At 39.1% G+C, this 24,362-nt stretch overlaps 2 protein-coding genes across 4 annotated transcripts in view; one reads left to right on the top strand and one right to left on the bottom strand.

Annotated features, from left to right (window-relative positions):
• The window catches only part of LOC126413088 (TBC1 domain family member 13), a 231,162-nt gene extending 230,361 nt beyond the window's left edge, over positions 1–801 (bottom strand). The window contains exons 1-2 of one of the 2 annotated variants that reach the window (XR_007575362.1): positions 687–801; positions 531–604 (exon numbers count right to left, since the gene is read on the bottom strand). Coding sequence is in view for 1 of the 2 variants with exons in the window: in XM_050082986.1 (XP_049938943.1) it covers positions 531–604; positions 687–784 (172 nt within the window). In the remaining variant the exon portion in view is untranslated. The remainder of the gene's footprint in view (positions 1–530; positions 605–686) is intronic. The other variant, XM_050082986.1, reaches the window with a different exon arrangement.
• The window catches only part of LOC126413070 (protein zer-1 homolog), a 186,755-nt gene continuing 163,143 nt past the window's right edge, over positions 751–24,362 (top strand). The window contains exons 1-2 of one of the 2 annotated variants that reach the window (XM_050082977.1): positions 751–806; positions 1,178–1,972. In XM_050082977.1, the coding sequence (XP_049938934.1) occupies positions 1,209–1,972 (764 nt within the window). In that variant the 5' untranslated portion in view covers positions 751–806; positions 1,178–1,208. The other variant, XM_050082970.1, reaches the window with a different exon arrangement.

The raw sequence follows: 24,362 nt of genomic DNA, 5'->3' as shown, positions 1-24,362 counted from the left end.
ACAATTCGTGATGTACCTAGATAGATCCAGTTAAAAGCAAGAGCTAAACATTTTGTATGGGCCACACAGAAGCGAAATTTTTAGTATCAGTTTGGTGCTACCCAGATTAACAAACAGTTTATACATCGTTAAGAGAATGGTGCGCATCTTCTATCAATGGTGCAAGCTCATCGTAAAGCAGAATCAGAAAATTAAAAATAAGTAAATTACCAGAGCGATGAAATATTGAAAAAAATATACGGTGAAATATTGGAAAAATATAACACACTTGTGCAGAAATATTGAAGAAAAAAATGTACTGACGGCAACTGCAAAAACATGTGGTGCCTGTTAGTTTTGCAATTTATTATAAACATACAGTAATGATGATGGGGGCGTATCACAGACAGAATGTACTTAACATGATACGAACACATTGCCACAGGTTCCCTTGGCGAAGTAACCTGCAACATTTCTTTTAGAAGCTTTTCCTTCTCTTTCTCAAATGCAATGTTTACACATTTATTATCCACCGCATAGTATATTCTTACCATTAAAACAGAGCTTCCTTAATGTTTTCAGATCTATTTCTTCGGAATTTAATAGGTCATCGAATTCTTTTATTCTGAAAAAAAGGGTATTGGTCGATAAGATAATTTTCTGTGTGAACGACAAGTAAGGACAGTATCTGCATGACAGTTGTATACCTCGCTCTGTAAGCAGCCATAATTATGCAGCCAACTGAGTTTTGGAAACACTTGACACCCGATATGCGTATTGTCATGAATGCCAAGTTAAAGAACATCTGCGTTACGCGACGAGTCTAGGTACACAGCCTGTATAATTTCGAGAGTATATTTATATTACCCACACAATGTTTTTTCCGTACTATCTATATTTCTCATGAGAACCATTACACTATTTTTTCTCGTAAGCGCACATCAAACAAAAGACATTTCTTGTCATTTTTGACATTATCGTAAACGTTTTGAAAGCGACAGTTCTGGACGAATCAAAACATGATTGACATTATTGTGTTGTGATCATCTTGTGAAAGAAGTTTTATGAAATGATGAATACTCAGAGCTATCAAAAGTAGTGGATCTTTTTATATGAAGTGTATTATACACTACATATATTGTTTTGACAGTGATGAAAAATGCTGTTTTTGTAACTAAATGTTTGTTTTTATTTGCAGGTTAATAAACAAGTAGAAGCAAGTACTCCTCATGACGATGCTGTCGTTTCTCGCACCTTGTAAAGACAGTGAGCCAGAAACGTTACTAGAACTGTGTTTTAAATTTGTTGTGAAACGACCAGATACTATATGTACAGTAGACCCATTCACTAAAGATTATAGACTTAGAGACGACCTAGCTCTTCCCAGTGAAATCTGTGAAAATATTATTCACTTTTACCAGCAAAGTGGAAATATAGTAGATGATAAATTTGTCAATATATTCCAAAACCCTCACACAACCAGATTAAAACGAGTGAGGTTAAGGAATTCAGCAATCACAGATGATGGACTTTGCGCCTTATTGAGTCATAGATTGATTGAATTAGATCTATACAATTGCATTAATATCACAGAAGGGTCATTAGCCCATATAAATGACTTTGGTAATAGTTTGTTATCTCTAAGTGTTGGATCCCAGGTTCACATTTTGCCTGATACACTGTATTCTGAAGATTCCCAGAAGTTGCCTGAAGCAAACAAAAGAAGTGCATACCAAGAAAGAGGCTACATATTACGCGCACCTAATCTTCGAAAACTGACTGTAAAGAACCTTTATGTTCCTGGAGAGAAATTATACTTTCCGTTGTTACTGCATTCTCTACAGAACCTTGTATATCTTGATTTGTCCAATTGTTTTGACTTAGGAGATCTGTCATATCTATGTGACTTGAAAAACTTGTCAACACTTATACTGTACAATGTTCAAAGACTGCAAGATGCAATAGCTTCAGTATGTAGGATAACCAGCTTAAGGTGAGTGCATTTATGTTTAATTCCTTGTAATTTACTGTGAATTGGAAGTCTTGGGTTGGAGCACTAACAATGCATGATTCAATTGCAAGCCTTTTTGTATAATTCTCATACTTTGAAGCCCCATTTTCCTCCTAATATGAGAAGATAAGTTAATATATTTTTGCATCGTTATTTTAGCTTGGGTATTAATGAGTAACTGTATCTCAGTGGTAGAGTGCCAGACTAGGGATTCAAAGATATTGAGTTCAATTTGTGGTCAATTCTATGATTTTTATCCGTCAGTTATCAGGTCTTTCTCCTCTGTCAGCGTCTACTGATGTGAGAAAGTTAACTGCACCATAGTTTGTAGTCCATGTTAAACTATATGTCCCCTCATATATGGCAGGATAAGTCAGTTAAAAGGCAGATAAAGGCAAAGGCGTACTACTTCTAACAGGACATTCTTAGTAAAGTTATCAGATGTTAAAGCCATTTTTATTGCTGATAGCTCCCCCACCCCGTTTTTTAATTAGTTTAGATAGTTGTAATGACGGTGCTGTCCCGATAAATAGGAGGAAGGTTTCGACGTTTCCTTGTTTAAACCCAAATTAGTTCGGCCTACCTGGAATAACATTTTTTGCAAGAAAGTTTTGAATTGGATTGCAGCTACTTTCTCCAAAACGTTAGACACAGTTGGAAGAAAAGTAAAAGGGCAATAGTTCCCCATGTCTCCCTTGATCCAGTTTTCAGTTAAGGCCTAACTCTGGCAGACTGTTCAAAAGATTGGTTGATTATTTGAGTGGAAGTGCTGTTATGTGTGACACTGTTTTAATCATTAGTTGGTATCCTCTTCCACCAGTTGTTGTTTTTAGTGGTGTTATAACATCCGCCCACTCCATTAATAGTTTGTGCTTTGATGTTAAGTGCCATTTATGTCAAGTACAAGTGTTGCTGTTGTTGTGGTCTTCAATTTGAAGACCGATATAATTCAACTTACCACAAGAATCTATGAGTAAAATATTCAAGCGATAACAAGAAATTTAATAGAATTTCTGGAGGACACACACACACACACACACACACACACACACACATGGCCATTTCCTAACCATCTCACATAATTTTTAAAAGGTGGGGGCAAAAGCTGTATACTATCTTCAGAGTGGCATAAGCCAAGAATACACGTACTTATGTTTGGGAAAAGCTACAACTCTTCTACTTGAGGTTGTTAGTGTCTCAAATGTTAAATTTCTTATAGATAGAGGGGCAGAAAAATGTCTACATATTACACAGTATTCAGAGTGGGTTGCAAAAGATGATTCTATTAAAAACTGGGGAGAGCCATTAATTGCTTCTTAATAAGGATTAAGAGAAACAAGATGAATAGATACCAGTATACAATCCATAAGGCAGCAATATTAGTAGTCATTTTATCAGGAACAAATATGGATGGGCTACTAACCACATGCTCTGTAGACACCAAGACGAATCAAAGTCTGCAATCCTCACAAACAAAAGTGTTATGAATGACACACACACTGCCTGCCTGACAGCAGTTGTTGACTGGTGACTAGAGTGCTCAGCCGGCATGTGGTCAGTCTGCAGGATCATCTTAATCCCAGACTCGAAGATTCAGAACCACTGAGATCTGGCCTGACATTGCTGAGAGCAAACCTCCGTGAAGCCTTATTACAGGTCATATGTGTCACCATACTCTTCAGGGCCTGGCAAGTCAATGTACAAAGGGTAAGGTTGTTGAAGATCCTATTGCCTTGTGTGAGCTAGTATGACATATTATGCCCCAGAAGAGAGAGTATTAGGAGTGGTGAACTGAGGGACTGAGAACATGGGTACAGGCCATGGGGCATGTCCAGCCACTTTTACACCCACACCTTCCTACAGGGAGTTTGCTTAAGTAGACAGTAACATGGACTGTAGTGATTCAACTTTTTATTTATGGACAATACGTAACCTTAGGATCTTAAAGTGTCTGTGGAGTTGGAAGGGAATTTAAGTAAGATCAAATATGATTTATTTGCCACATGTGTGGCAAAAAAGTAAAGACCAAATACAATTTAAATCAGGCCATGTGCTTTACTGCAGTGGAGCAGAACTGGAAAAAAATTGAGGTGTAGACTTTAGTACGAAGAAGGAACCTAGGAGCAATATAAATGGTATGGAAGGAATCTAAAAAAGAAGAGAAATTCTAAATAAAAAATGCTTATATCTTGTGTGAAAGTCATCAAGCCTTTGCATCAGGGTGCTCACATTGTGATGATGAGCTAGAACCCTCTATGAAGAGTTACAGGATATAATAAATGGAAAAGGGTAGTAAATCCCATTACAGGATGATGGTAGTGGGAGATTTGCATCTGAAAGTAAGACAAAAACGTAAGACATATTCAGTAAATTTGGTTATATGAGAAATGACAGGCATCCTATACTATTAGAGTGAGCTGAGAAGAGTGACATATGTGCCCTTAATACATGTTCCAGATGAACACAAATAGAAAAAGACTTTGAGAAAGAAAAAGTAAATGCAAAATGAAATTGGCTACATTTTATTAAATAATAAAAAAATGTACAGACCATAAATCAGTTTTGATTTCCAGGTGAACATAGCAACAAAAATAGATATGTAAGAAACAAGCAGGAAGACAGAAATTTAGAATATTAAACTTTATTGAAGGGCAGGGAGGGGTAGAAATTAAATAAATTCACCATCTTGGTAAATTAAGTTAATGCAAGCCCACCCAGTTAGCCATGCGGTCTAATATATTGCTTTCCGGGCGGGAAGGCGTGCCGGTCCCCAGCACGAATCCGCCCGGCGGATTAGTGTTGAGATCCAGTGTGCTAACCAGTGTGTGGATGGTTTTTAAGGCGGATTTCTATCTGCCTCGGTGAATGCAGGCTGGTTCCCCTTATTCTGCCTCAGTTACTCTATGTTGGGGATTGCTGCGCAAACGCTTTCTCCACGTACGCGTACACCGTAATTACACTACCACGCAAACATTGGAATTACTTTTGTCTGGTGTGAGGGGTCTACTGGGGGTGAAACCACACAATAACCCTGGGTTCGGTGTGGGGCGGCGGTGGGGTGAGTGGACTGTTGTAGCCTGTTGTGGGGTCATGAAGCACTGAAGGGCTTCGGCAGTCCGGTAGGCTGTCCGTCGTTTCTATGTCCCCAGTTCCATCCAGTACAATAGAAGGTAATACAGACATAGATGAAAGCAATTATTATTTAACATAACTACTGCTGCTGACTTCAAAAGATGTTCCACTTATTTACATCTACATCGCCATACATCCTCTGAAAACGTCTTGAAGTGCACGGCAGAAGATACTTCCTGTTGTATTGTTTACTAAGGTTTCTTCTGATTCTGTTCACAAATGGGTAGAATGGTTGTTTAAACACCTCTGTGTACATTGTAATTTGTTTAATGTTTAAAAATTTAATGAATATTATATTCATGATTTAAGGTTAGTTATTCGTACCTGTAAAAGGCTTTGTTGAGTGAGTTTGTGTCTACTTACAAGCATCTGCCAGCTCAGTTTCTGCATCATCTCCGTGACACTCACCCATGGGTTAATCAAACCTATGACAATTCGTGCTGCCCTTCTAATATATGTCCAATATCCCCTGTTTAGTCCTATTTAATGCTGGCCCCACACACACTTGAACATCTTTCTGGATGGGTTGCATGAGTATTCCACCAATGAACCAAAGTCCTCCACCTGCTTTAACTACAACTGAGTCATGTGAGCATTCCATTAAACATCCTTACAGATTGTTACACCTAGGTATTTGAATGAGTTGGCTGAGTGCAGCTGAGACTGTTTGATACAGTATTCATCAGATATTACATGGGTTATTTTGTATATGTGTGTGTGTGTGTGTGTGTGTGTGTGTGTGTGTGTGTGTGAGAGAGAGAGAGAGAGAGAGGGAGGGAGAGAGAGAGAGAGGGGGGGGGGAGAGAGAGAGAGGTGCACAGTTTTACATTTAAAGCAAGTTTACAATCTTTTCACAACTTTGAACTCCTATCAATACCCAATTCAAAATCATCTGCAAAAAGTTTGAGATTAGCCTACTATTAATATTGTCTGCAAAGTCATTAATGCACAGCATGAACAGCAATGTTCCTGTACTCCCCTGAGGCATAACTAAAGGTATGTCTACATCTGTTGATGACTCTCTATCCAAACACTCCTGAGGGACACCACCTTATTTCAGGCACCTTCAGCACCAGGCAGGAGTGTTTGCATGCCTCAATGATGCTGTGGTCTATGCTGGAGCTAGCGTCGTTACTGGTATGACCACACTAGCTGGATAGGCCTCAGAGCAGGGGTCGTATGAACAGTGTACAACAACTTAAGGAAGAGGGGGATATCTTTTCCCGTGGGAGCTCCATCAGCAGTGGTTGGATAAGGGGATGCTGTCCTCATGTATCCCAAGCTGAGGACTGCCCAGTGCCACCAGACCTCTTCTACAGGAAATAATTCAAGGACCATCATTAGACCTGGCAACAGAAAATTGTGTGTTTCAGAGAATGGTGGCTTTGGCATCACCATCTGGACCATGAGGAAGGTGTGTGTTGTGTTGTGGTCTCCAGTCCAGAGACTAGTTTGATGCAGCTCTCCATGCTACTCTATACTGCGCAATCTTCTTCATCTCCACATAATTACTCCACCCTACATCCTTCTGAATCTGCTTAGTGTATTCATCTCTTGTTCTCCCTCTGTTTTTTACCCTCCATGATGCCCTCCAATACTAATTTGATGATCCCGTGATGCCTCAGAACATGTTGTACCAACCAATCCCATCTTCTACTCAAGTTGCGCCACAAATTCCTCTTCTCCCCAATTCTGTTCAGTACCTCCTCATTAGTTTCATGATCTTCCAATCTAATCTTCACCATTCTTCTGTAGTACCACATTTCAAAATCTTCTATTCTCTTCGTGTTTAAACTAATTGTCATCCATGTTTCACATGCGTACATGGCTACATGCCATACAAATACTTTTAGAAAAGAATTCCCGACACTTAAATCGATACTTGATGTTCATCAATTTCCCGTTTTGAGAAACCCTGTTCTTGCTGTTGCCAGTCTACATTTTATATTCTCTCTACTTTGACCATCTCCAGTTATTTTAATACCTAAACAGCTAAGCTCATCTACTACTTTAAGTGTCTCATTTCCTAATCTTAATTCCCTCAGCATCATCTGATTTAATTAGACTACATTCCATTATCCTTGTTTTGCTTTTGCTGATGTTCATCTTAATCCTCGTCTGAAGACACTGTCCATTCTGTTCAACTGCAGGTTCTTTGCTGTCTCTGACAGAATTACAGTGTCATTGGCGAACCTCAGAGTTTTTATTTCTTTTCCATGGATTTTAATTCCTGCTCCAAATTTGGAAGAAACAAAAAAGAAAGAAAGAGAAAAAACTCCCAATCTTAAGGTGTGCTACATACTGAGGGGGTGAACTGCTGTTGAAATACAGCACTATTTGTCTCCCAGTTGTATACCGCTTGCTGAGGCCTGCAGCACTGTAGCTGGGTTGGCACTTGTTTTGCTAGCAGCTTGTGGGATCCCTATGTAGTGACCTCACTTCACATTTACTCCTGATGGGCACGTTACCATCAGTTAGTAATTACACTCATCAGACAGAGAGCTTGGTTGATGAGTCTTACCGAGATGACGTCTCAGAAGAATAGTAACAGGGCAGTAGTGAACCATAACACTGTCAATGTAATCAAGAGAGCAGAAGGAATCATGGAGAAGGTAACCTCTTTTTATATTTACAAGGCATTGAGGGTATTTATGGGTCCTTGTGAAGTGTTAGACAGCTTCGTAATGGAACACTTCTAGTTGAAACTGCCGTTTCGCACCAAGTATCTAGGCTTATGGGATGGAAGTCCTTGAGTGATTATCCTGTTATGGCTGAGACGCATGACACATTTAACTTCTGTAAAGGCATTATTACCTGCTCCAGTATAATGGAGATGGACCATGATGAATTACGTGAAGAATGGAGAAACAAGGGTGTACCTGAACATTTTCTGACAGACTTATTACCATCTTAAGGTTCAACATTTGTTCCCAACCCATTGTGATGCTTCAGATGTCAAATATTTGGTCATCCAACTAAGGCATCAGTGGAAGGACTACATGTGGAAACTGTGGAGGCTCAGCCTGCAAGGTTGAGTACTGGTCCTCCAAAATCTATAAACTGCTCTGGGATCACCCAGAATGGAGCAGGAAGTGTGGGGTTTATAACAAGGAAAGGAAAATTCAGGAATTGAAAGTTATAAGACGTGTATCCTCTGGTGCTTTCAAAACTATGCAACCTCTGGTGTGTGTCTCTTGCTTTGCATCAGCCCTTAAGAATGCAGTTACCAAGTGTGATGTTCCCACACAAATCCAGGACCCCGAAACCATTTGGAAGCCATCAACTTTGTACTTTGAACCTCAGCCACATACTACTGCACACTATCAGAGGCCCTCTAAGCCACCCTCTCTACCCATCCAACCAACTCCTCCTGTAAGTGAAGAAAAAGTCACACCAAAAGTCGTTTAAAATCAAAGGAAGTGCCAGCAAAACCATTGCATCAGTGAGCACTCTTCCTTTCCAATTGTGATTTTATGGTCAAAGATACTGATATCCACATGGAGGAACCAAAGAACTGGTCACAGTTGATGTTAACCCGACCTCTTGTGTAAATTACCACCACTAAGGGAGAAAGATAAGGTACAAACTGTGCTAACCAATGGCTCCCACAGGATTTTCTGTATTGCAGTGGAACTGAAATGAATGTCAGTCAGATTTGCAACGATTTCAACTTCTGTCCCAGGAGAGATCATTTTACATCTGCTTACAAGAAACTCATTTTAAAGTCTCCAACATACCTGAGTTAACAGGCTACCAGTCCTACAAGAAGGATGATCTTATAGGGGACAAGGCAGAGAGGAAGATGGCTGTTTTCTTCAAAGACAGATGCCACTCCTCTCTTGCAACTCTTACCAAAGCTGGACAAACAGTTGCAGTGGAAGTTCTCACATCAGCTAAGATAACAGTGTTTTTCCCCCCACCTCAGGCTTCATTTGATGCATGGAGAGAGATCTTCTGGGCACTCTCCCATGCATTCCTCCTCATGGGTGAGTAATGCCCACAGTGTGCTGTGGGGCTCAGCTTGCCCTTGCTCCAAGGGTCAAATTATCAAGCACTTTGTCCATTTAGAGAGTATCTGTCTTTTCAACTCTGTTCAGATGATAAACTTCTGCAGCTAAAGGGTAATGTTCAGCCATTGACCTTAGTTTTTATCCTCCAGCAATTGCAGACTCAATTCAGAGGGACATGGCCATAGATGTGCATCCCAGTGACTACTTTCTGGTGTGGATTCACATTGTGACTCAGACAGGTGTTGATAGGAGATTGCAAATGGAAAATTGGTTGGTATAAAGTCCCATCTTCAAACTTGCTTTGATTTTAAATAACTTTCTGTGTGGTGATTCTATTAACTAATGGGAGGAGTTGGCACCCAGGAGAAGATGCACCATGTCACCTGCATGGTCCAGCAAACTGTCACCAATTCCATTCCCCAGTATAGCAGCTACCTCAGATGATGGCCGGTCCCTTGGTGGAATGAGGAATGTTGCTCAGCAGTCAGAGCCAAGTGCACAGCTTTGCAGCAGTTCGAACGCCATTCAACTACAGAAAGCGTTTGTTCCTTCAGGACTGTGCGAGCACAAGCTCAGTAAGATAGATATCAAGCAAGGGCAGTACATCTCCCCTTATGGTCTTTTTGAGAAATAGTCCTTGTGGATGTGCCTAAAGACGTTGCTCAGGTATTAGCTGAACACCTTTCTATTGTCACTGCATCGTCTGACAAACTCCTGAGTTTCAGATATTGTGTAGATAAGGAGACTCCACTTCTTCTTGTGTAATGAGGTAGTCTACAAACTTCCACACTACACATGGACATTGGAATCAGCTGTGTGCAGCCAGGGGCATTGCTCCAGGACCAGATCAGATTCATTACACCATGCTCTGTCATCTGTGCTCTGGAGACAAAGACAAGCTCCTATCTTGTTTCAGTCAGATCCTGTTTGACAGACAGTATCCCATCACTTGGCAGGGGGCAATATTAATTCCCATATGGAAACTAGGCAAGGATTGTTCAGACCTAATAGTTACTGAAGTGTAGCTCTTACCAGCTGCATTGGTAAGATTCTCAAGTGCATGCCAAGTGCTGCCTTATCTGGCTTGCCAAATCTTGGGGTCACCTGCGCTGTTCTCAATGGAGTTTCAGTTGTTACCATTTCACCTTTATAACTTAATTCTACTAGAGATGACAATACAGGAGCCTTTCTTATGTTACAGCCATGTAGTTGGTGTGCTTTTTGATCTTGAAAAAGCATACGGTACCACTTGGAGATACAACATCCTTTGCCAACCTCATGAATGTGGACTATGTGGATATCTGCTGCTTCTTATTCAGTACTTCCTTGAGCACTAGCACTTTCACTATAACATTGGTGATAACTTGTCTGACAACTTTGTTCAAGAGAATGGGGTCTCCCAAGGCAGTGTACTTAATGTCACACTGTTCACAGTCACTATCAATGGCATCTCCTCTGCAGTCAGAAGTTGTTTGTGGATGACTTCACAATCTCCTACTCTTCATCCAATCTTATGGTAATGATGATGCAACTTCAGCTGACCCTGAAGATGCCAGAAACTTGGGCCAATAAAATTGGTTTTAGGTTCTAATGACACTGTGTGCTTTTTGGCCTGCTATTTGACTCTTTAAAACTGGTCCTGCACCTGGAAGATCTGTTAACAAAGGGCTTGAAATAATTAATTATTTTGAAATTCCTCTGTGGAAAGACATGAGGAGCTGACATGTCCTGCCTCCTGCAGACTCGTAGGGCATTTGTCAAATCATGGTTAGATCATAGCAGCGTAGTTTATGCATTAGCCCATATTTTCTGTCTCCAGGTGTTAGATGTTGACTGGAGCTGTTGAGTCAGCCCAGTTCAGAGTCTGGTGAATCTCCCCTCCATGAACCATTCGGCAGCACCCCGTTGCCTAAGTCATTGGCATTTAGTGTGACCAGTGTTGCCCCAGTCATTATCATTCAGAGCAGCAGTCCACCCAAGTTTTGAGCGACTGTTCAGGAATCACCCCCATGCGACCAAGCCATTCAGCATATATGCTATCGACTGTCTCACTGATTTGGGTACTTCACACCTCTGAATACACAGCCGGGGAAGAAACAGATTGCCACCTGAACGTCTTCAGAGGCTCAAAGTGATTTTAACCCTGGCACAGTACAAGAAACCTTGTACTTCAGATTACGTTTTTACAGCTCTGTTTTCTTCAGTTTTAAATATGTACAACAGTTTTATTGTTGTTTATACAAATGGATCCCAGCAAGGGAAAGCCCTTGGTTGTTCAGGTGTTTTCCCTAATAGGGTTTCCAAGAGTGCCTTCGGGAACAATTTACAAATTATGGGTTATATGGCATAATAATGTCCCTGGAGTGGATTCGAAGGCATCAGAGTACAAGGTTTCTCGTCTGTCCTGACTTGCTTAGTGCACTATAAATGGTCCACCAAACATACCTAGTAGGTCAGTTGATTCAGCTCATCCATTACACATTACAGCAGCTCCTCAAACACAAAGCAAGGAGGTGGTCTTTTACTGGGCACATGAACACATCAGGATACAGGGAAATAACATAGCCCACAAAGCAGCTAAAGAGGCATGTCGGAATGTTCAATACTTTTTATCCCCCCCCCCCCCCCAAATGCAATGTGGTTCAAGGTCACAGTGTGCTGCAAATTGCTTCATTATGTAGCTTGTATCTAAGTCTAATTACCACAAAATATTTTTGTGTTACTTCAATGCATAACTTTTTTATCGTACTCTTTAACAGTGTGTACATGTTGATAAGGACAATATTGTAAATGCCACAGAATTTGACACAAGGGACCCATTATTCTGCAACATATTCAGCCTGAATTAGTAGAAATAATATGTTTCACACTCTGAACACATCAGTCGTTATCTAAATAGAAAGTTACATAGGAAGCACATGTGTTGAAGATCAGTGCCTTTCCTCACTTGGACTGCTGAAATTTGTTAAACAGCTGGAGTATTTCGATTTCAGTTGCCCTGTCCAGTGCATACTGTCTGCCTATTATAGTGTTTGGCACAATATTTGGTTTTAAAATGTCTCCGAGTTTCACTCAGCTGACTTTGTTGGTTAAAAAGTAAGCTTTAGCTGGTCCAAGTGGATGCAGATACTTGACCAAAACATCTTGGATCTCTTCAGAACAGCCCATAACAAAGGCAACAATCATAGACACAAATGATGTAAGAAGGCGGCCTGATATCCTGCAGTGATACTGCTTGGTACTGTATGGGAGACTGTTGTGCCTCTGTATTTGTGTGAAATTACACATATCATATCTCACAGAGCAGGCATAAAGTGGTGGCACTGTTTTGTGTTTGGAATTGTCCTGCACTGATCAAATCTTTCATTCAATAGCATTGCACTGTTATTTCAAATGTCTTGTGAGAACACATAGAAGAACTGAATAGCATTTATTTCTTGTGATGCAAATTCAAAAATTGCTTGCACAGTGAGGATTGGGTCATGAAGTTCTTGAAGACTCCACCTGGCAGCCCCCCCCCCCCCCCCCCCCACTCCATCATAGGTACTCTTCCCATAGCTAGTGGCAAAGAAATTTCACTCAGCATCAATTTCGAAGTCCTCAGAATGCAGTGTCAGATTTTTAAAATTTTTCCAGTTTTTATATTGAGATGATGCTCAATTCGAAAAGTAGTGAATTTTTCCTAAGTGTGGCATTGCATCTTTTATATGAGGAATAATGGTTTTCTGATAATAATATACTACTGCTTTTGAATGAATGAAATAGTCACTTGTTATGCACATTGTCTTTACAGTAGATGAAGCTGACCCTGATTTCAGTAGATAAACTACAGAAGGATGCACCGTTCGTAACAGTAGATGAAGCTGACCCTGATTTCAGTAGATAAACTACAGAAGGATGCACCGTGGTCTGGGATTGCTGCCAGCGAAATCCTTGTGCTGCATCTTTTACTATAAACGAGTAATTCTCAGAAAAATCTCCAATCACAATACATTCTGTGGGGCTGAATGCTTCTTTCAGTGAAGCCAGATAACATGATTGCTGTTTTGTTATAAAATGATGACTTTTCAGCAGATCCAGTTTGTTGCAAAATTTGTGTATCAAATCATCAACTGTTTCCTCCACTGATATCAATGTACACCGATCTGTTGTGATGAACTGGACTTCTTTAGCCAAGCACAGAGCTTCTGATTCTGCAAGAAAAGCTGAATTACATTGCACTCCAGGGCACTTGCACACTTCTATAACATACAGTCCTCACTTTCTGTAGAGCAGACAATCTTCTCAAGTAAGTCTGTAGTTGTCTTACTAAGCTTGATGACATCAAATATCAGCTTCATGTTCATGTGGTGAATACAAACACACACAGCATGGGTTCCATGAGCACCCACAAGTACACACCATTTGGGATGCAACTGTGCAAATTTCAAGAAACCAATTTTATAAGTGGGAAACTTCTCTTTGAAGGCAGCATACGGCTCCTTCAAATTCACTAAAACAGTTGTTTCTGCTTGTGTTCTTTAACACCACATGCCTATCAACAGATACAAAGTCTTTCATCCCTGAACACAAACGACTGTACTCTTATCTTGATAAAATGTGCAAACAGCATCTCATACATTATCACATCAAGACTTACGTCCACGATACATCACATCAGGCAAGATTCCTTATTTTTCTTTCAGTGGTCTGGCCTTCCAAACCAAATATTCTGACACCCCAAATTCCCTAGTACAATATGCAATTGCCCACTTCAAAGGAAGGAGACTGATAATCTTGATTTTTTTTATTTTATAGGTTGCTGATTTACATTTTTCTTTTAGCTGTTCAATAAGATCAGCAAAGTCTTTCTGGGTGGAAGTTGAAAGGATGTGATCCTCATCATTTGGTACTGTAACTTCAAAACTCTTTTCCAAGTGCTTGTGAACAGCCGAGCAGATTTTCTGGTACTTCATTTTGCTTTGTGAGATTTTTTTACTATTACTCAGACACCGTTTCTTAAGTGGTGACACACTGAGAGCACTACAGGCCATATTCACTGCAGTTACAAATTCTTCAGCAGGCCGAAAACTGTCACTTGTATCTATTGAACATTCATTCTGTTGGTTGCCTCTTATACTGGTGTTAATCATGCAATAACGCTTTGAGCACAGAGATTTGCCAGGTGTAAGATTAACATGACCAGAAAGCTGCCTACACAGCTCTGTGGAAATAACTCTCAGAGATTTTTTTTTACCTCAGTCTTGTGACAATAGAATGGGTTACAACATGCATGACCAAAAATGTGTGTAAAATTGTCCAGGTATACCTTCTCATGATGGTAACACAAAGTTTCCTCATCATCAATTTGTAATTCTGTATGAAAAACAGCCAATAGGTGTTTTGTCTCATCACTATAGTCACACATATGTTTGAGTCCTGACTGTCGACAGTGAGATAGTTTGACACTCCTCTCCTAATGCAGAACCAAGAAAACGTTTCTCCATGTCATCCATACACTGACCATGCACTGCATGACTCACTTCCATACTAAACTGTTGGTCATTCACACTCCTCATAAGATGATTCGGTAGTGCGCATAATGACAGCACAGCTGTGATTGGATGGTGATGGTGTACCAGTTAGGATTACTGCGCTGGAAGAACTGTATTGCAGGTGGTGTGTTAGCTTGCTGTCTGTAGATAAAAACAATAAATTATTATTACATGTACCAGGCTTTTCACAAATGACGGATGGGACATTTGCAGTTAGGAAAATTAAAATAAAATGTTGAATTTAAATTTTTGATTTCTTTAGCTGCAGTTCAAACATTTATTATTTGATAGACAAGATTAGCAGACAATTTCAGTAATTCACCATTACTGTTGTCTGCAGTTTTGACTAGGCTAATAGTTCTAGATTAACACCATAAAAATAAAACAGAGTGAAAAATTAAAAAATTAATGTTGAATTCAACTTAATGCTCTTTGGACACTTCAAAAAACATCCCTGAAAGATAGCAGTGACATGGTTTGATGCTTTAGGGGATAGGTTTTAACTTAATTATCCCAAATAAATTGCCCCATACATCACAAGTAGCATTTGCCATCCATTACAGTGTTTATCTGTCCAGTCTTTATGCATGAAAAAACAATTTGAATTAAAATATAACTTACAGAATTCAGTAGGTCTTGAGCATGACTCAGTGAAATGAAAGTCTTTCTTTACTATCAAAAACCAGTGCATGATTTTAGTGACATGGGAGAGCTTTCATCGTAAAAAAAGAAATTAATGTGAAAGAACTTGGCAATGGCTACTAGTTTCCAGATTTTCTAGCTGTGCTACTGAAAACAAGCTTAATAATGAACTGTTTCTCATTAATGGTGTCAATCATTGCAGCAATGAACTGTTTGTCAATAATGGTGTGAAATCATTGCGAACTTGACAACCTACTCTTTATCACTACCACCCACAAGTGTAAATTCTCTAAGATGATGGTGGTAAACGAAAGGGAAAAAAAGTTGCAGAATGTGTGATAAACCAAAGAGAAAAAAAAGTTGCAGAATGTTTCTATTCTCTGCATGTAATTCCAGTGCCTTAGGATTTCATTGAAACTATTCACAGACATGACTTTCACATTTTTAGCTTCCTTCATAGGCTCGTTCATTCGTGGACTGCCTGGTATAATATGTGGTGCATCAGTATTATAACTTTGTCAAATGATGTACAATAAATGGGAGTAACACAAAGATATTTTGGGGGTAATTAGACTTAGACAAAAGTTGCATAATGAAGCAATTTGCAGCACACTTTGACCTTGTACACATTGCATTTTGTGAGGTCTCAAATAGTGGTTTTCAACAATTTCAGAATTTTCAAAATCCAAAAATCCAAAAATCATCTCTCTATACACACCAAATATTGTTTCAGTACTATCATTCACACATGAGATAAAAAATATTGGAAATTTGCAAAAATGCAACTTACAACTTGTGTAGCTGTTTGTCTATTCATTACTTCCGAACCATGAACCATTGCAACACATCCTTGCTTTCTCCTAGGAGGAGAGGTGTTACCTTTTATATGAGACCAACCTTTTGGCTGTATCTGATTCACATGGTTTGAAAAGTTCTTGGGACGGAATAGAAAAAAGGTACTTACATCACTGGAACTTTTTTTTAATTTTCCAATGTAGTTCCCTTTCAGATTAATTCACTTGCTCCAATGATGTTTCAGTGCCTTGATCCCATTTCAAAATGAGTTTCCTCCAGGCCTGCAAAATATTTGTCAACTCCGGCTATCAGTTCTTTATTTGAAGTGAATCTTCATTCACCAAGAAAATTTTCAGTTTTGGGAAGAGATGGAAGTCTGACAGAGCCATATCAGGTGAATAAGGCGGGTGTGGCAACAATTCATACCTTAGTTCATGTAATTTTACCATAGAGACAGCACATGTGTGCGGACACACATTGTCTTGATGGAAGATGACTTTCTTCCTTGCTAAACCTGGCATTTTTTCGTGTATCTTTTGTTGCAATTTGTCCAGGAGTTTAGCACAGTATTCTTCAGTAATTGTTTTCCCAATGGGGAGATAATCTACTAACGGAATCCCCTTTCCATTCCAGAACGCTGATGCCATGACCTTTCCCGTCGAAGGAATTGTCTGCGCTTTCTTTGGTGGTGGAGAATCAGCATGATTCCACTGCTTTGACTGTTGTTTTGTCTCTGGGATATAGTAGTGCACCCAAGTTTCATCAGTGGTCACAACTGGTGCAAAAAATCTTATTCGTTTCTCCTAAAATGGGCCAAACATTGTTCTGATATGTCCATTCTCATGCATTTTTGATCCAGTGTCAAGACTAATGGTACCCATCTTGCAGATAATTTTTTCATTTCTAATTTATCACTTAAAATGTGATATACCCTTTCAGATGACATCTGGCAAGTGTGAACAATTTCATGCACTTTCAATCATGGCATTTTGTGTATTTTTGCAATGATTTCTAGAGTAGTGACACATAGTGGCATACCATTGTGCAGATCATCGTCTAAGCTCTCATGACCAAATTTAAATTCATTTGTCCACTTGGCAACAGTTGAATATGAAGGAGCAGAGTCCCCCAGTGTATTCTGGAAATCGGCATGAATGTCCTTTGCTTTCATACCTTTCTTTATGAAGTACTTAATCACTGCTTGAATCCCGATTCCCCCTCCCATCTTCGCAAATCACTATGCGGTAACAACAACAGAACCATGTCACTGCCACAGCTCTCTTCCAAGAGCACTGACGTGGCACATGTTTACAGACAACAGTCCAATGAATATCACGTGAACAACTTGTTGCACTAATGCCTGACCTCTCGTGGTGATTCTGAGAACTTTTCAAACCACCCTCGTAGTACAGGAGCTATGAGGTCACACATGGTGGCACATTTTTTGAAAAAACAGCCAAAATTGTAACTTCGTGAGGGGTTTCACATTTCACTACCTGAGATATGAGCTTACTTTAGTGGAGGTATTAACTGTGCCAAATTTCATTAAAATCTGTAACCATGATGCAACCCCCATCTGATGATTTCCAATGAAATTACCACAGTGTGTTTTATATGCCGACATCAAGGCAGTCCTCTGTTTGGCTGGATATCTGCCCACCATCCTCACTGACTTTGACACCAGTGTCACCCATTTTAAACTTTTGTGGACTGTTGGGCCTCATCCCTAAAGTACTTTTAGGAAAACAAGAACTACTGCATTTTCCTGACTACCTTAACCCATGCCTACAATACAGCATGTGAGAAAAGTGCCATTTGGGTTTCACATGATTAATGTTTTCAGAATCCTTGCTTGTTGTCATGGAGGAGTGCATTCTGTTTCAGATAGCTCATTATGTCTGAGCTCAGAATATGTGCTAAGATTCTACAACAGATGGAATTTCAAGAATACTGGACAGTAATTTTGTGGGTCATTTCTGCTATCCTTGTAAATGGGTGGGTCCTGTGCTTTCTTCTATCTACTGGGAATGGATTTTTGTTCAAGGAATCTATGATAGAGTATGATTAAAAAAGGGGGTTACTCATCCACAAATTTAGACAGAATTTGATAGGAAATCCAACAGGCAATGGAGTTTTGTACAGTTTTAGAAATTAAGGCTATTTCTCAACACCACTAACTCTATTATAGACTCGGCAAAACAAGAACCCTGACTTTTCAGTGGGCATGGTGTGACTGCTTTTCGCATCTTCCTCAGTCATACAACACAATATTGTGTATGTCTCTACGGCAATACTTAAGTGTTGTCACAGCTCCGTATACAGCTTTAGGTTTTGCCTGTAGCTGTGTGTGCTTTGCAATTGAAATCGGGCAGCAGCAGTGCCAGCTGCCAGAGATCTTATTTTGCCAACTCTGTTATAGCATCCATATCACTTATTGTTGCTGTCATGTGAGAATTAAATTGCGACAGTAATCTTGGATATTCCTTGGGAAAAGAACATTTGAAAATGGATTTCAGCTTTTTTGATTTTGCTTTGGTACCCTCAATTTGAGTTCCTGTCACTCCTGTGAGTGTCTGGACACTAACTTTGGTACCACTAACAGCCTTTACAATTGGCCAGCCTTTCTTCAGGTTTCGTGAGAGATCTTTCAGTGATAATCTGTTACGGCAGTCATTGAAGGCTTGATAGTTAAATACTTCTCATTTAGCATCACCCTGTCGGTAGCCCTATGTTTTGTTTTGCATCTAATGTCAGTAACCTACATTTCTTTATAGTGGCTGTATACCATCAAGGGTCCTTCCCATCATAAACTGTTCTGTTGGTTCATATCTATACAGTACATGATCAGCTATTCTTTTGAACATGAGCCATAAGTCCTGTACAAGCTCCTGCCCAGAGCTAAACATTTCATGATCCTCCTTGGGATGTGACACGCTGTCTCTTTTTCTAGTTTGCTGAACATATAAATATTTCTACTTTTTTTTAGTTGCCTTGTATAATTTTGTACTCATTATTGCTACAATTTCCTCATAGTCATAGATGTCAGTTTCAGTGTGGACATCCTCATAGATGTCAGGTCTGATTATTGATAATAGATCCATTATATTTCCACCATGAGAAGGCTTCCGAACTATTTGTTCTAGGTAGTTCTCAAAGAAGACATTTAGTAATGTTTCACAGAATGTCTTGTCATGCTCATCACTTACAAAACTTTAGTTTTCCCAAGTGGTTTTGTTTGATTGTTTCCTCCAATGATGACAGTATGATTGAGTAACTTAAATAATAGTGGACTTAAGTTTTTTTCTAAAATTTTCTGTTTTTTCTGGGAGTGAGTCTGGTGGGTGATAGAAAGGATCTCAAATGGAACAAGGTAGTTATGCAAATATTAATATAAAGCAAGAGTTTCAGGTACATGACAATAGGAACTTAACAGATTATCCTGAACTAAACAAAACTGTTTTCAAATGTCTTCCACAGTAAGAAAATGCAATGAACATTTGGCAAGAGAAATATTAGCCACTATCAGTTTGGTTTCAAAAGTGCCTCTTCATAGAACATCCTATTATTCATTTATGAATCAAATTATAAAAAAAATAAATAACAAAACACTACCTATTCGTATTTTCTGTGACTTGATGAAAGCATTTTATTGTACAGGTCGCAGATTTCTCTGTGCTCTTGTTCATGTTATTTGAAAATGGTCTGACCTTGTATGTTCAAGGAGCAGAAATAGTTCTCTTTGCTGTCAATACTAGTATCATGGACAAACTTCCATACTTGAAAATGTAAATAACATTTTTCCTGAAAATTAATAATGATTCTGTGCAAATGTACAATCACTGAACTTGAATAAATACAATACATCCATTTCAGTACTCAGCAAGCCTGACCACGCAATTAGAAATATTGCTTGAGAGTAAATCACTAAATAATTCAGAATAAGCTCAACCATCTAATCTCTGAAACTTCAGCACTGTGTGCAATATCAGATTTTGTAGGTGAAAATGTCAAAAAGTTGACTCACTTTTCTATTTTCTTACACTAATACATTACAGCATCATTTTCTGGGGTAACTCATATTTGAGGAAGAAAATGTTGTTTGCACAGAAACATGCAATAACATGTGCAGAACATCTTGTAAAGCCCATTGAGCAGTTGGGCATAGTGACAGTGCATTTAGCACCTGGGCATAGTAACAGTGCATTTACTCCCTAATAAAGTTGGTTCTCAACATTCAATCACATTTTGGAACAACAATATTATTCACAAATATAATACTATAAGGAGAAGTAACTTGCACTGTTGTTCATTCACCTTAGTCTGGCACAGAAAGAAGTGAGATGTTCAGCCATTAAACTCTGAGGGAGAGCACACACATGCGTCTTCTGCTGAAATATGTTATGATTACCTTAGAGTATCTGTGGGCCATTTGTAAAGAGACATGTTTATATAAAGATTTGTTTCTCCTCCACGATGAGGACATATATAGATAATGTGGGAACTTCTACTACGTACTCAGAAGTTCATTACTGTCTGTAACAGGTACTAGTCATGAAGCATCTTTTTGGGTGTCATCCTGGGATTATGCAGCCTTCATATTAGTTAAAACTGAAACACAAATATTCATATGTACATAATTTGTGAGACATGGACAGCTTACCTGTAATATTTAGATAATACCTTTTTTGTTGTATGTACCACTTTACAGAAAAAAAGCCAAACAACCAAAACGAGTCATGGAGTAATAATAAATTGTAATGTAATGCAACTAAGATACAGAAATGTTTTTGTCATATGCTCGGTATGTGGAGGCCGTGAAAGTTGCAAGTAACAAAATATAAATATTGTATTGTAGTGTTTAAATTGTGATTTCATAAATTAATTCTTTTTAAACATGCTATCTTCTGTAATTAACTTAATCATAGCTAACACTTGGTTTAAGAATCATGAAAGAAGGTTGTATACATGGAAGAACCCTGGAGATACTAAAAGGTATCAGATAGATTATATAATGGTAAGACAGAGATTTAGGAACCAGGTTTTAAGTTGTAAGACATTTCCAGGGGCAGATGTGGACTCTGACCACAATCCATTGGTTATGACCTGTAGATTAAAACTGAAGAAACTGCAAAAGGGTGGGAACTTAAGGAGATGGAACCTGGATAAACTGAAAGAACCAGAGGTTGTACAGTGTTTCAGGGAGAGCATAAGGGAACAATTGACAGGAATGGGGGAAAGAAATACAGTAGAAGAAGAATGGGTAGCTTTGAGGAATGAAGTAGTGAAGGCAGCAGAGGATCAAGTAGGTAAAAAGACAAGGGCTAGTAGAAATCCTTGGGTAACAGAAGAAATATTGAATTTAATTGATGAAAGGAGAAAATACAAAAATGCAGTAAATGAAGCAGGCAAAAAGGAATACAAATGTCTCAAAAATGAGATTGACAGGAAGTGCAAAATGGCTAAGCAGGGATGGCTAGAGGACAAATGTAAGGATGTAGAGGCTTATCTCACTACGGGTAATATAGATACTGCCTACAGGAAAATTAAAGAGACATTTGGAGATAAGAGAACCACTTGTATGAACATCAAGAGCTCAGATGGAAACCCAGTTCTAAGCAAAGAAGGGAAAGCAGAAAGGTGGAAGGAGTATATAGAGGTCTATACAAGGGCGATGTACTTGAGGACACTATTATGGAAATGGAAGAGGATGTAGATGAACATGAAATGGGAGATACGATACTGCATGAAGAGTTTGACAGAGCACTGAAAGACCTGAGTCGAAACTAGGCCCTCGGAGTAGACAACATTCCATTGGAACTACTGACAGCCTTGGGAAAGCCAGTCCTGACAAAACTCTACCATCTGGTGAGCAAGATGTATGAAACAGGCGAAATACCCACAGACTTCAAGGAGAATATAATAATTCCAATCCCAAAGAAAGCAGGTGTTGACAGATGTGAAAATTACCGAACATACAGTTTAATAAGCCACAGCTGCAAAATACTAACACGAATTATTTACAGACGAATGGAAAAACTAGTAGAAGCCGATCTCGGGGAAGATCAGTTTGGATTCCATAGAAATACTGGAACACGTGAGGCAATACTGACCTTACGACTTATCTTTGAAGAAAGATTAAGGAAAGGCAAACCTACGTTTCTAGCATTTGTAGACTTAGAGAAAGCTTTTGACAATGTTGACTGGAATACTCTCTTTCAAATTCTAAAGGTGGCAGGGGTAAAATACAGGGAATGAAAGGCTATTTACAATTTGTACAGAAACCAGATGGCAGTTATAAGAGTCGAGGGGCATGAAAGGGAAGCAGTTGTTGGGAAGGGAGTAAGACAGGGTTGTAGCCTCTCCCCGATGTTATTCAAACTGTATATTGAGCAAGCAGTAAAGGAAACAAAAGAAAAATTCGGAGTAGGTATCAAAATCCATGGAGAAGAAATAAAAACTTTGAGGTTCGCCGATGACATTGTAATTCTGTCAGAGACAGCAAAGGACTTGGAAGAGCAGTTGAATGGAATGGATAGCGTCTTGAAAGGAGGATATAAGATGAATATCAACAAAAGCAAAACGAGGATAATGTAATGTAGTCGAATTTGTAGATCAGGTGATGCTGAGGGAATTAGATTAGGAAATGAGACACTTAACAAGTAGTAAAGGAGTTTTGCTATTTGGGGAGCAAAATAACTGATGATGGTCGAAGTAGAGAGGATATAAAATGTAGACTGGCAGTGGGAAGGAAAGCTTTTCTGAAGAAGAGAAATTTGTTTACATCGAGTATAGATTTAAGTGTCAGGAAGTCATTTCTGAAAGTATTTGTATGGAGTGTAGCCATGTATGGAAGTGAAACATGGACGATAAATAGTTTGGACAAGAAGAGAATAGAAGCTTTCGAAGTGTGGTGCTACAGAAGAATGCTGAAGATTAGATGGGTAGATCACATAACTAATGAGGAAGTATTGAACAGGATTGGGGAGAAGAGAAGTTTGTGGCACAACTTCACCAGAAGACGGGATCGGTTGGTAGGACATGTTCTGAGGCATCAAGGGATCACCAATTTAGTATTGGAGGGCAGCGTGGAGGGTAAAAATCGTAGAGGGAGACCAAGAGATGAATACACTAAGCAGATTCAGAAGGATGTAGGTTGCAGTAGGTACTGGGAGACGAAGAAGCTTGCACAGGATAGAGTAGCATGGAGAGCTGCATCAGATCGGTCTCAGGACTGAAGACCACAACAACAACATCATCTTCTGTTGTGCCGTGCTGTAAATGTAAGCTACAATTAAGACATTAATAGGATTCTAATTTAAAATACCAAAATAACCCAAGAAAGCATTTTCATTGGTGCTCTTTAAATCTGTGTGTCTTTTCTCAGTAATATTTAGGTTCTGTAAGGACTTGAGTTACATCAGTTAACAATAAAGTCAGTCCCATGTAGCTCTGCATTCTAGATTTATTACTGGTCACCTAGAGGTAATAAATGTAATAGATATGACTATGTACTTTTCTTAGAAAATGTAATTTACACGCTCAAAGCATACAACTACCCTTTAGAACAGTTTAGGTATTAATATATTTGTATGATATTAAGTTTGTTGGTAAGTTCAGTGTGTCTTTTAAGGTTCATTAAACTAGTTATGGATGGTGGCATGTGAAAAATGGGGAAAAAAATGTGTCAATGCTTTTGACATAAAATTATACCCATATGTGATCTCTCACATTTTATGGACATGACTGATTAATGGTGCACTTCTGAGTGTGCAGCCAAAATTGCCATTTTCGCACAGTATTAAGATGACCAACTCAGTTTGTGTGTACTCACTGCCTGTTCGGGTGATCAGCTCTCCCGTATTACAGCACACAAGGGGTTTTTGATTAGGCAACTCTCCATCCAATTCTGGTAATGATAGCTGTAGGAAAACCAGAGAACCAAATAAATACTTCCTGCAGATGATAGTATCAAACTCCTTGTGCTTAACTGCCGAAACATTTGTAACATAATGCCAGAATTTCAAGCGCTCCTAAAAAATGCTGAAGCTCACACAATATTAGGCACAGAAAGCTGTCTAAAATCTGAAGTTGTCAGTAGTGAGATCTTTGGGGAAAATTTAAGCATACACCGAAAGAATAGGGAAATAGGAATTGGAGAGTGTGTATTTTTTACATTACTCAAATCCACCGAGATAGAAGTTGACACTGCATGTGAGTTTGTTTGGGCAAAACTCAGTATCGAGGATGGACAAAAAACTA

The sequence above is a fragment of the Schistocerca serialis genome, chromosome 1 (genome assembly GCF_023864345.2).
Source record: "Schistocerca serialis cubense isolate TAMUIC-IGC-003099 chromosome 1, iqSchSeri2.2, whole genome shotgun sequence".
In the NCBI taxonomy this organism is placed as follows: Eukaryota; Metazoa; Arthropoda; class Insecta; order Orthoptera; family Acrididae; genus Schistocerca; species Schistocerca serialis.
The sequence above is the reverse complement of the archived record's forward strand: the minus strand, read 5'-3'. Positions and strand labels throughout refer to the sequence as shown.